The sequence below is a fragment of the Pygoscelis adeliae genome, unplaced genomic scaffold, assembly GCF_000699105.1.
Source record: "Pygoscelis adeliae isolate BGI_AS28 unplaced genomic scaffold, ASM69910v1 Scaffold38, whole genome shotgun sequence".
NCBI lineage: Eukaryota > Metazoa > Chordata > Aves > Sphenisciformes > Spheniscidae > Pygoscelis > Pygoscelis adeliae.
Genome location: NW_008825614.1, coordinates 18,848,813 through 18,861,630, shown reverse-complemented (window position 1 = coordinate 18,861,630; position 12,818 = coordinate 18,848,813). Strand labels below are relative to the sequence as shown.

Genomic DNA, 12,818 nt, shown 5'->3' with positions numbered 1-12,818 from the left:
GGTTAAACATTGGAGCAGGCTGCCCAGGGAAGTGGTGGAGTCACCATCCCTGGAGGTGTTTAAAAGACGTGTAGATGAGGCGCTTAGGGACATGGTTTAGTAGGCATGGTGGTGTTGGGTTGACGGTTGGACTCGATGATCTTGGAGGTCTCTTCCAACCTTAATGATTCTATGATTCTATGATTCTATGAACGTGGCCAGCCTGCTCGATAAAGAGCTAGACCCTTAATAGTGTGTGTACAGCCACTTCGTAGTTCTTGATGTGGGTGCTAGGGATCAATTCTTGGAGTGGATATATTTTAAAATGTAGATTTAGCTACTTGTCCAGGTCTAATCTCCACAGGTCAAAGAAGAATACTTATAAATTAGCAAAGTTCAAAGAAAATACAGGAAAATTTCCCATAAAGTTGCGAAAAATGGCTCCAGGAGCTTATCTGGGACCAGGTCAAGGGATAGTTTGATCATAGCTTATTGGTATCTGCAGGAGAAAATAACATTTTTTAATAGAGGGCTTGCCAATTTAGCAAAAATTCAGCAAGATCAAATGACTGCAAGTTCAAAGACGTGTTCAAATTAGAAATAAGGGAAGTATCCTTCATCAGGATAATTATGCATTGGAATAACTTACCAAAGTTTGTGATAGATTATCCATTATTGTAATTTTTTAAATCAGGACTGAATGTTTTTTCAAGAAGTTATGCTCTAGTTAAAGCACAAATTGATTTTTGAAAAATCCTATGGCTTCTGTTATGCAAGAGCTAAAAATTATCCTTTCTGACTTTATCACTTAAATATGTATTTAACTGGGACTTTGTTTTCCTCTCAACTGAAGTCACCTAAGCACCCAGGCAAATGAAATTACAGATAACCTGCCGTTTTAAGAACTTACTGCATTTTTAGTATTGAAGAGAGGAAAAGTTCTTTAAGACTTTGTAGAAATTTTCCACATTTCCCCAACATCACTTTTCTTTTTAAGTCTCACATTTCAAAAAGTGCTTTATAAGATGTGTACCTGACCATCTTCTTGTTAGTGTCAACTTTTGGCACCTCCATCATGATCTCCAGACTTGTACAGAGATGCACACTGAGTAACTTTTGGGTGATACTTGTGCATGGCAGTGATGTGAGACGCATCTTTGAGACAGCTCTCCTCTGCTCCAATTAGATTGGTCAATGCCATTGCGCTACAGCAGATAGAAGCTGAAACTTCCCTCCTCTCTCCCTTTGCTGGTCTGAAGCGAGCTGTGTTATCTGAGGTTTACAACTTCTGGATTTTTTCGAGCAAAAGCTTTCCCAATCTTTTGAATTTCAGGAGAATTTAATGATGTGCTTCTTGTGGGGTTTTTTTCCCTTCTTGGAAGCCATGTCCCTAGTTTACCAATTGAGAAGTCCCTGGAATATTTGCTTTCCACTGCCTTTAAAATGTAATCTCTGTACCCTATATGCTTACAAGGGTCAGGGAGTGCAAAGGCTGTAAGAAAACTGAGGAGCTTTTTAAAACCCATGTAAGGAGCTTCTTCACAGGTGGTTTTCATCTCCTACAACTCTGTGCAGGGTTCAGAAAACACAGGGGTTCGAGAAAGGTTACTATCCTTACTGTCTTCTTTGATGCCCAGAGCAAGTAGAGCAGCTGGGAAAAACTCTAGCTTCCCTTTCTGATTTTGCTACTATTTGTTTTTTTGCCAACCGTGTTGTTTTCCATTATAGGATTTAGGGAAACTTTATCAGCAATTTGAGCAGGAAAGTGTATGACTTTGCACCGCTTGGGATCTGTGTAAGAGAAGGCCAATTTCTTCTGGTGTAGAGAAGGTTTTTCTTTGCTGACCTCTGAGAGACCTGCAGAATTGTTACTTCTCTTCACAAGACTCTGGAAGATAGGAGGGGAGAACATTACTTAGCAGGATGGTCTTTAAGTAGCAGAGGTTTTCCTCCATAGCCTTTCTAAAAGTCTGATGGCTCATGACTCCTCTCCTGTAGACCTTTTAGACTCCTGAATCAAGGAAATTTTTCTGTAGCAGCCTTTGGGGCTTTAAGAAAGTTGGAGAAATTTGCCCAGAAATGGAAGTCATTAAAGAGAAGATACAAAGTGTATGTATCTTTTTTCAAATTGCTCAGGAAGAACAGCATCTAAACAATAAAGAAACAATTAGAAAACTAGGAAATGCTGAGCATACTAGAGCAACAGTCAGTAGCTCTATAAGAAGTTAGAATCATGCTCGAGTATATCCTTCATCTTAATTCTGCCTAAGGAGAAACAGCATACTTCGGAAGAGGAGAACAAAGAAAATAAAAGTGTTCCATTTCATTAAATGGTCATCAGGAGGTGTAAACAAAATATTTATAATGCTTCAAGGGGAACCAGGCTCCCAACAAAGTGACTGCACTACATTTCAAAATGCACTTTATCACAGCTTCGCTTTCAATACATGTGCAGAGAAAACAAGGGCTATTGCATTCTGTCACCATGCCCGGAGGGACACCCACTTTCCATTTCAAAACAGCTTCTCAGCCCTGTTCGGTTTTCTCAGAGAAAAGTTCAAATGTGGAGTCATTGTTTGTTCTCAATTAACACATTGTGCATCCCTGCAAGTTTTTATTAGTTTTTTTACATTGTGAAAGGCTTTTTTGGAGAAAAAGGCCTGGTGCATGTAAGTTCATAATTAAATAATGTATCAGGATACTCCAAAAATGTGTTAGAATGACAGTCCTTTGGTCATACTGTGTTAAAAGCTATAGACATAAGCTATGGTTTTATTATACTGATGATACGGCTAGTCGAATTATGAGCAGCAGTTAGATAGATGGTCTCTAAATCAAGTGAAATAAATGCAGTGATTTTCATCCACACAAAGACTTAAAATGAAGATTTAAAAATGAGTGCAGTGGCTTGTTGTGGAATTGGAGCTTTAATTCAATTTTTTTAATCCCTAACAGCCATACACTTGTGTTTTTCTATTTGTTCTTGATACTATGGGTGGAGAGCAGGGGCCACAGTCAGTGGTGTGGAGGTGTGGCCCAGTGGATTCCAAATGCAGTCCTTAGCAAAACTGGGCACTTGGGCCCTGATCCAGCAAAGGCATAGTCGCATTCCTAGCATTACACACTGTGACCACTTCCATTGATTTCAGGTACAATAAATTGGAATTAAAAGAACATGCATAAGTATTTGCTAGAGTACTAAGCAGTCAGCACTATCATGGCGCTTCTCCTGGGATAGCGAAGCTGCAAGCCCCTTCCATAGCACCTAAAACTGAACTCAACTTTTTTGTGCCAAATCTGTTTCACAAAACATGGTAGCTTACTTTTGTTTATACTGCCTTAAATCTCTGGGTCAGTTACTTATTGCAGCAAATTGTCAGCCCTATTCAACATTATTTCTTACAGCATCTAAGACTCATTGGGTTGGTGCATGGTCTTTGGTATGCTGGTTAGGTATTGTAAAATCCCAGTAATGTTTTTAAAACTCACTATTGCTTTATAATATATTTTGAAGTGTGTCTTGCCTGTCTTTCTCAGATATTGTAATGGTATCTACTTGCTATCTGTCTAGTTGGTTCACTGTGAATGGGATTAGTTTCGAAAAGAATTTTTAAAAACCTGACAAGGATAGGCTCTGAGATGCTGCTCACATAATATGGCATTGCCTCAACAGCTCACAAAAGCATCCTGTTCCACCGGAAAGAAACAGGCAAGGTAGTGCTTACAGAAAACGATCTCTTAGTAGCTACATTTTTTTTCCCCACAGCACTAAGTATTTTTTCAGCCACCTTAAAAGGGCCATTGTAATAAATTGATTGAGTTTGAAAGCTTGTCCAGTTTCACTATAACTTCTGTAAATGATTCTGTTCTATCTTAAAATGTTGTTTATTGCTTCCAGCTCTACTATATATTCCTCTCTGAATTTCAGGAAAAGCCATAGTCTGTATTCCTGAAGCAAGAGGTGGTGATGCTTGGTAGCATTCCAAGGGAAATTGGTGATGTTTCTGCAAACTTCCAATTTACTATTCAGAAAAATGAAATGAAATATTTTGTTCTGGAGCAGATTAACAAAAAAAAAAAAAACCAAACTATTTTGCTGAGATGGCTTGAAGCATCTGCTGAAACCAGGGCTTAGTCAAATCATTGGAAAGACAAAAAATTTGATTCGGTTTGAATAAAAAAAAGGGAAAAGGACAAAAAATTCAGGTGACCCCAGAGTTTTGTTAGACCCAGAATGAAACATTTATTTTCCTTTTCGGGTCCTGTAACCATTTTCAATAAGATTTTTAATTTGTATCAATTTTGAAGTGAAAAATATTATTTTAGAATAAGTTGGTTTTTAGAATGTGCCAAAAAATATTGCAGTATTTCCCAACTGAAACGTTTTAGTCTAAATATGTTAATTCAGATTTTTTGCCCTGTTTTCTCCAATCTATTCACCAAATTCCTTTTTTTAGTTGTTTTGCTTTTGGGGCTGGGGTTTTTTGTGTGTGTCCTGAAATTATATTTTTGAGAAACTCCTTTGTTTGTTTGTTTGCTTTCTTGTTTGAGCAATTCAGAATCTGTCAGATTTTGGTAGTTCAAGCAAAGTCTCATCAAGCAGGGGGAGAAAATGCCATTCAAGTAAAAACTAGACTAGGATGTGTTCCACAGGTTTAGTAATAAAGCATTATTTTTCCAAGAGCTCTTTGAGATGTTTGCATCTCTGTATATGCCTGAACTATTTCCTCAGGATAAGGAAAATAGGGTGTTCTGTGGGTGATCATAATTTGTTTAATACTCATGAGACATTTGGGTTGCCACTCTCCTCTTTTCGTTTATTTGCTGCCAAGCTTTCCCTTTCTTTTTCTCAGGTAGGTTAGGGCAGGAAAATGCTGCACTCATCAAAAGATGAGAAGTCCCACTGCCTGGGGCCAGATGTTCATAAAATATTCCTTTGATTTTTTTTTTTCTCCAGTCTCTTCCTCCCCCAACACAGCAGCTGAGAGTAAGTCCCTTTTCCCCTTATGTTCAGCTGTATGTCATCTTGAATTTAGTCTGAGATTTCAGTCAATTTGACTCTGAGGGAAGGAGGTCCTGAGGCAAATATTTCCCTTTCCTTATTTCAGACACTTTGCCTGCAGACTGATTGCGCAGATTGGAGTTAGTTCATTTGTTATGTTTGCTTTTGGTAACAGAACAATATAGAAGTAAAACTGAAGTGCTCTGTTCTGAAGAAAAGGTAATTTTTCCTCTGCATGAACTATTTAATAAAAGTTCCCCACACACATGCTTTTCTTTGCTTTTGCACTAAATAACACTAATTAGTTGAATAGTATTAAATTCTCCTCTTAGTAGAAATCTCTTACTCTCACTAATACTAATGAGTAAATATTTAAACTTGCTATAAATATTCTCCAGTAGTTATTTTTATGGCAGCAGTAAATTAGAATTCCACAGTGCGAGAAGCCCTGAACAGAGGCTGAACAAAGGTGTTAAACCCGAGCCTGTAGGTGAATTAAAATAGAAATCACATCGAAATTAGTCTTGACGATGGAACATTAAAAGCTTGTGAATATTTTCAATAGCCATGATTGCATCACAATTTAATACATCCTTTCTCACATATATACCAGTTTTTCCACCCCATCTGCCTCTTTTACTCTCAGCTGCTGCTACCATGACAGCCCCTCAGGACAGCATAATCTCTTTAGCTGCGATGCCGTAATCTCCTGCTAGCATAAAAGTGGAAGACAAAAAAATTGGAGAATACTGCACATATTAAAACATTTGCCCTTTTCCTCCTCAGACTGGAGGCTTAAAGAAATCAACAAAAAATGTTTTATTGTCTATAAATTATAAATACTGTAGAGTTAACTGAATCTTACAATTAGTCTTTATTTTTCTTAATAAAGAATCTCCTCAGTTGTATTTCACTATTGAAACAAAGCTGACAGTTCTTGACAGCTGGAAAAAATCCACTGCCAGAGAGGAACTTATCCCACCCAGTTTATTGCTGCAGCACAAGGAATCTGCTTCACATTGATCTGGAATTTCAGACAATGCACAATGGCTCTCTTAGAAGCTAATGCACGCACACTACATACGCCAAATAGGCTTCGGTTATGCTGGAGAGGAGACAAACACACTGGCAGAAATATGTTGTAGCATGTTGTGGCAATACGTCCCTTTCCAGTTGTCGTGGTTTAACCTCAGTTGGCAACTAAGCGCCACGCAGCCGCTCGCTCACTCCCCCCCCTCCCGATGGGATGGGGGAGAGAACTGGAAAAGCACGTGAGAAAAACTTGTGGGTTGAGATAAAAACAGTTTAATAATTGAAATAAAATGATAATGATAATAATATGATAATAGTAATAATACACAAAGCAAGTGATGCACAGTACAATTGCTCACCACCCGCCGACTGATGCCCAGCCAGTCCCCGAGCAGCGGCCCCCCCGGCCAGCTTCCCCCAGTTTATGTACTGAGCATGACGTCACATGGTATGGAATGTCCCTTTGGCCAGTTTGGCTGTGCCCCCTCCCAGCTTCTTGTGCACCTGCAGCCTTCTCAGTCGGTAGAGCATGGAAAACTAGAAAGTCCTTGGCCAGTGTAAGCACTACCTAGCAATAACTAAAACATCGGTGCCTTATCAATTTTGTTCCCATCCTAAATCCAAAACGCAGCACTGTACCAGCTGCTAGGAAGGAAATTAACTCTGTCCCTGCCGAAACCAGGACACCAGTCCAACAGCTGGAAGCAGAAAGGTTGAGTGAAGATGAAAGGGGATCCCTCCAGTACAGGTTCCAGCATCCTTGGGAACCAGATGAACTGAAATGGAAAACAGAACTAAAATAGGCCACAAAATTCACTGCCAGAAGAGGTTTTCTTTTTATTCATGGCAGTGCCAGGTTTTACTAGAAAGAAATTTGCTATGTCGTAGAAACTGAAGACAGGAATGACCTGGAACCTCCTTTGCTCTATCCCAACCATTGCAGGATTGTTCCAGGTATATTTGCTAATCTCTGTGTAGTCTGATTTTTAAACGCTCATGAAATAAAGCAATTTATCTGCCATTTTTAGCTTATTTTGCCACAAAGAGTTTAGGAGAATTTTTCCTAAGTATTCAGACTACATTTCCTTTCTTATTACTTTTAGTTTTATCGTCCTAGACTCCCTCGGGCAGCTTTTCCCAGTGCCTGCTTTTTGCCATTTCATATTCTTCTGTGTAGCTGTTATGTTTCTCTACAGTTGCCATGATTTATTTTTTGGTAAGACCTCTTGTAATGTCACTTGCAGATGTCATTACTATTCTGTTCACTTCCCCCTTCCACTAATGAAGACATGAAACAACACAGAACCTATCACTGCTCTTTCTAGGCACTTCCCGTCAACCTGCTAGGCTGCTGTTTATCGGTACTCTTCCTTTATGGTCCTTCATTTTGCGTTCATTCCCCATGACAGTGCTCTTATCTAAGTCTTTCCAATTTAATTTTTCAAGTAAAATTTTCCGAGACACTGTAGGAAAGGTTTTGCTGATGCTTCAATCCAGCTTCATTGCTTCTGCTGTTTTCCCTTCTTTTGCACTAGGGATTTTGTCCAGACAAAAAACAACTGAGGGGTAACAATTCGTGCTGAGATACCTCTTTTCCCCCTTTCAGTGTAACTTTCTGATCTGAGGGTCCTGCTCTATGAATACTTGCTGCCTTAATGGCGGGCACTCTCAAAGGCTAGGTTGTAACCAGCATTGATAATCTGTTACTCAGAAAAGCCTCAGGGATTGGAATCAGATGTGTCAGGTGAGTAACTTCTTACTAGGTAGAGGAAGGGCTGCAATTTCATCTTACGCAGTATATGTATTGCATCCTATGCAGTAAGTATTAAGGGCCAGATTTCACCCCACACACATTGAGTAAAATGTTTCATATGCGTGACAAAATTCTCTTTGTCGCAGCATAATCTTGATTTCAGGTCAGATATAAATCAATTTAAATAGTGGGATTTTGGAAGAAGCAGATCTCTGTTCAGTGTGAAGAGGGCAGAAATGGAGTCATACCCTTTCCCTAGTAGACAGTGACTTGACAGAATATCCTCTTGCAGCCTGTAGCTTTTCAGAATAAGGAGTGGGGAGGGTCACTTCTGAGTGTTAACAGGTTCCTTCTTTCTTTCTTGTAGGATATTGTCTAATTCTCTTTGGAATAATAACGACCTTTGGATGGAGTTGTCCTCCATCATGTGAATCACCTCTATTGGTTCATTTTGTAAGGAATAATCCCAATGCTAATCATGTCATAATGAAATCAAGCTTTATCAGTTAAGGAGACTGCTAGAAATACAACATCCTTCTCTTGCTTCTCTTCTTCACAGTTTCACTCCTCTTCAGCTACTTTAGCCTTCATGCAAGCCTGTATAACCTAGCATTCATCTGTATGCCGTCTCTCCATTTCTCCTCTGCAGCCTCAGGAGTTCAGGAAAACCTTCTTTTAGTGGCATCTTGAAACCTGAAGCTTTTTTTAGTCAACCTCCTGTGTTAGCACAGGGTAAGGACTGTAGTTTCCACAGATAGATCTCAGCTCATGTCCTTGTTTTAACTGCTGAGTCAGCACATAGACAGGATGGGCCTTGACTGGCATGTGACATCATGGCTTCTCTTGTTCTCTGCACTGTGTTTTCGTTCAGGGGTTATCTTGCTGCTTCTCGATAAGTTACGGAAGATGAAATGGGAGCAGATGTGGAGACTCACGGCAGAGCGGGAGTTAATGAGCATGCTGTCCACTTCACTGGCTGACCAGGTGAGTAGGACATTGCAGACAAGTGGTACAACCACTACTCCATGGATTGAGGAAGGTAAGAAAGGGAAAGGGGATGAGATGTGGGAAAAGGCAGGGGAGGTCACCATTTGTTGAATCATTCTGGTGAAAACGTGGAAGAGAGGAATGGAGATTTACTCATAAGGTTTCTCTTACTACACTGTCGTTTTTACTTCCTCTGCACAGATGATTCATAAAATAGGCAAATGGGGTTTTCAAGCTTTAATTTTCTGTCCTCCTTTCTTTAACATAAAACTGTCCAGACACTAGAAGTCCAAATATGCTGTCTTTTCCTACTGGTTATTGTCTAAGCAGACTTTAGTTTCAAGAGTTTCCAGATATTTCTTTACTGTTTCTGGCAGATGAGTCTCAGCAGTCTTTTAATGTACTCCTTGCCGCAACACCCCTGTGAAGACAGAACTGCTGCTGTTTCCCTGCCACAGGGAAACTGAGGCCAAGAGAAGAAATAGTGTACCTATACACAGAAATGCATATTTTCTCTCTTTGTGCTTCCTGCCAGCTCTCAGTTTTAAATCCAGAAACCCTGTTCATGTAGTACTGGACCTGAACCAGTAAGTCTTGCTCAACAGCTTGAGTGTATTAACTCAATACAGCATCATATTTAGATATTTCTACTGCTTTTGAGCTACATCTGGCTTATGACCAGTCACCACTAAGGAAGCATGCTGCTTAGTGTGCACATAGAGATGTGCACTTGTGTACAGTATCCTTACAGGTTGATCCAAAAGCTACTGAAGTTCTTTAAATTTATTTTTGCAGCTTCACTGTGTTCTCCATCAGGTCCCGAGTTACTGTCTAATACCTGCATGGGTCAGAATTTTGCAGAGTGGACCAAGGTTGCTTATGTCTTACCCTAATACCTTAACCACAAGACTGTCCTTGTAACTTACTTCTCCAACTGGATGGCTGCGTAGAGGCAGAACACGTTCTGTCCCTCACGGTGTAGGCTGTTCTGCAGATCTGTCCTACATGCCCATTCCATGAAATACCTAGAATACTTGTTGCAACATTAAAGTGTTAGCTAAAATCCCACATAGTAATTCACCTTGAAGCGCAACTACCAAGATCACTTTCATCCCCTATATTGAAAAGTGATGCAGTACTTAGTAACAGCAAGCAGTTTGTCATTTCCTGCATATTACTCTCCCTGGTGACTAGAAGAGGAACCACATCTCTTTCCAGCAGTACAAGATAGATGTTTTGAAAACTTTGCTGGACTCCATTAGCTGTGTGTGTCAAGAGAGCCTGTTCCTCTTGTTCAGATCCACACGTCACCCCTTAGATTGATAGCACCCTCTGTGGAAACGGAATTATGAAGCAAGGTGTGCAGAGTTCAGCTCACATAACCATTTGCATTTCTCCCTGTGAGGGGGAGAAGGACAGTCAGGTTGGGGAGGGGTTGAGATCACCTCGCTGTAGAAACAATGTACCCAACTGTTTCTCTGGTTTTCTCTGCTAGGACATCTTCAATGCAGTCATCAAACAAAATCCCTTCCTTGTCTACCAGCTCCCATGTTTCTGGAACGTGCAGCTGTCTGATCACACCCGTTCCGAGCAGTGCTACAGAGATGTGTCTGACCTGAAGGTATGTTTTACAGGAGGTTGGATGGGTGGTATCCTTTGCAACAGAGAATACAGGACTCCGCTGCGACAGAAGCATGAAGTCCCTTAAGTAGGGGTGAAACTAACACATACAGTTTATGAGGACACCCAAGCAGGGGAAGCAAATATGACTTTGGCTTTGTGCATTTTGACTGCTAGAAAAGTCAAAGATGAATGCTGCTTTGGGGTTTGACAAAGTGTTAGAGAAGTGCTTTACCTTCTTATATTCTGTACCTGTCGCCTATGCCACTGCGCCTTACTGAGTTCCTGTTGCTGTCCCAGTTCTTAGCTCTTCCTAGCCAAAGAATACAAACTCTTGTTTTTTTGTACTGGACAAGTTTGAAACCCTTTAGTCAACATCATTTAATGGAGTGAAATTCACAAAGAGGGTTGGGCGGACCCTAGCTAGAAGTACATTAGTCAAAATTTAAAGACCTTGCACGCTTCATATTTAGCCTTTGCGTACACTTAACCCAGCCACATTGCCACTCATTTTTCCAGGATTTGCCCTGGAAAAAAGGCTGAGTAGAAACCTATTAATTTAATAAAATGAAGCTATAGTATCAGTTTAATAGCACATTTTTCACTATTGTCAAGTAGAATATAAAAGCTGGGTGGATTTGAACAGATACGGGTAAATTAACATCAATTGTGCTGTGGTCATTTTGAAAGGCCAGACTCAAATGTAGCACGCAGAGAGTTCAGAATTGAAGCTGATTGAGCTTCTACCAGGTGTAGAATAAGACTGGCTGGCTAAACAGCAGCAGATTCCATCAGAGCAGACTAGTGGTGTCAGAACACAGTAAATATTAGGTAGTTTTTGGCGATTCATTTTAAAATTCAGTCAAGGTTCATATATTTAATTTATGTTTTGAGAATGCTTTAGTAAATGAGGGTTAAAAAAAAAAAGAAAAGAAAAACACAGAACCATAGAAGAGGTTGCAAGGGACCTCTGGAGACCATCCAAACCCCACTCAAAGCAGGACCAACTTAGATGAGGTTGCCTTGTGCAGCTGAGTGTCAAGTCTCCAAAGACTAAGATTCCACAACCTCCCTGGCCTCTTGTTCCAGAGTTTGACCACCCTCATGGTGCAATATATTTTCGAAATCTAACCAAATTTTCCCTTGTAACAATTTGTAGAGTAACAGCAGGAGTATTCAATATGAACACCAGATACTGGATGAATATAGAAAATCAATTACCCTCGACACACTGATTTCAAAAGCTGCACTTCCCAAAAGACAGAAGATCTGCTACATGGGTTAACTGACCTGTCAAAGCTGGCCAGTATTGCTTGAACTTCATACATAAAGTATTCACAACCAACTATTCAGGTGTGGTCCATAGAAGACAGCTTTTAAAGTTAGATCAGTATACTGGTCAGTACACTGATCACTAAATGCTTTATGATAGATGTTTGTAGGGCAGGAACAATGCAGGGACTTAAAAGCATCATGGTTTTATGCCTTGTAACAAAGTGCTGGTAGAGATTTTAGTTCTGTGCTCATGTTGAGAATCATGTATGACAGCAATTGCAAGGCCTGAAACAAAAGGAGAGATGTAGTAGCAGGGAATATGTTTTCTAAAAGATGAATTTTAGAAAAATACACCTCCTACCTGGGAGATACCACAGTATTTTTCTGTGAATTATGGTCTGACTTTAATTCATATAATCCGCTGAGACAGTCAGATTGGATTCAGCACAAGGTTGAGACACATACATTTACATAAGCAAAAAATAGGGAAGCTAATAACTGAGGATCTAGGGCTTGGTTCAATTGCCTAAACACAGTTGTGAGTCACCAGAGATACCCTCGGATATCCGTATGGGACTGGCAGATACAACACAGACCTACAGGGGACGATACCCTTTTGGCAAGGCAGCTGATGAGCAGGAAGGATAACCCTAAGGTGCTTTCAGTGTTCCTATACATCTGTATTTAGGCACTGAATTGTGATCCCCATGAGTAGTTTTGGAGGCTGGCTAAGCTCACCTCAGAGTAGGCATCTGTTGACTAATCAGGCAAATCACTCTTTAGGCTCCAGTGACTGTATTGCCTAATCTGCTTCAGGTGTGGGACATCTAGCTCATATGTAACACCTACAAGTAAGCATTTAATAGAAGTATCTTAAAAATACATTGAATCCTTTCTTCATTGTCGATTAACAAATTCACATTTACAAGTATAACTTAGGTTGTTTATTACCATATATTGTATCACACTGTCAGTTCCATTACAGCATAGGCAATGAAGTCTAAGATGAATAATATCCTCCACTGGCTTTCTGGTCTGAGGTAATTAACTCAAAAAGGGGTGCAGCCACATAAGCAATTTCTTCAGCTGAACGGGGCTTATTCACACTGCTAAAATTATCCCCTAAATACTGAATCGGAGCTGAAATTCTTTGCTTTGAAAGAGAGGCCA

The 12,818-nt window shown here is 40.0% G+C and overlaps 1 protein-coding gene across 1 annotated transcript in view; it reads left to right on the top strand.

Annotated features, from left to right (window-relative positions):
- LARGE (like-glycosyltransferase) overlaps positions 1-12,818 on the top strand; it is a 301,741-nt gene that overhangs the window by 244,481 nt on the left and 44,442 nt on the right. The window contains exons 8-9 of the mRNA XM_009332983.1: positions 8,638-8,750; positions 10,249-10,374. Coding sequence (XP_009331258.1) covers positions 8,638-8,750; positions 10,249-10,374 — 239 coding nt within the window. The remainder of the gene's footprint in view (positions 1-8,637; positions 8,751-10,248; positions 10,375-12,818) is intronic.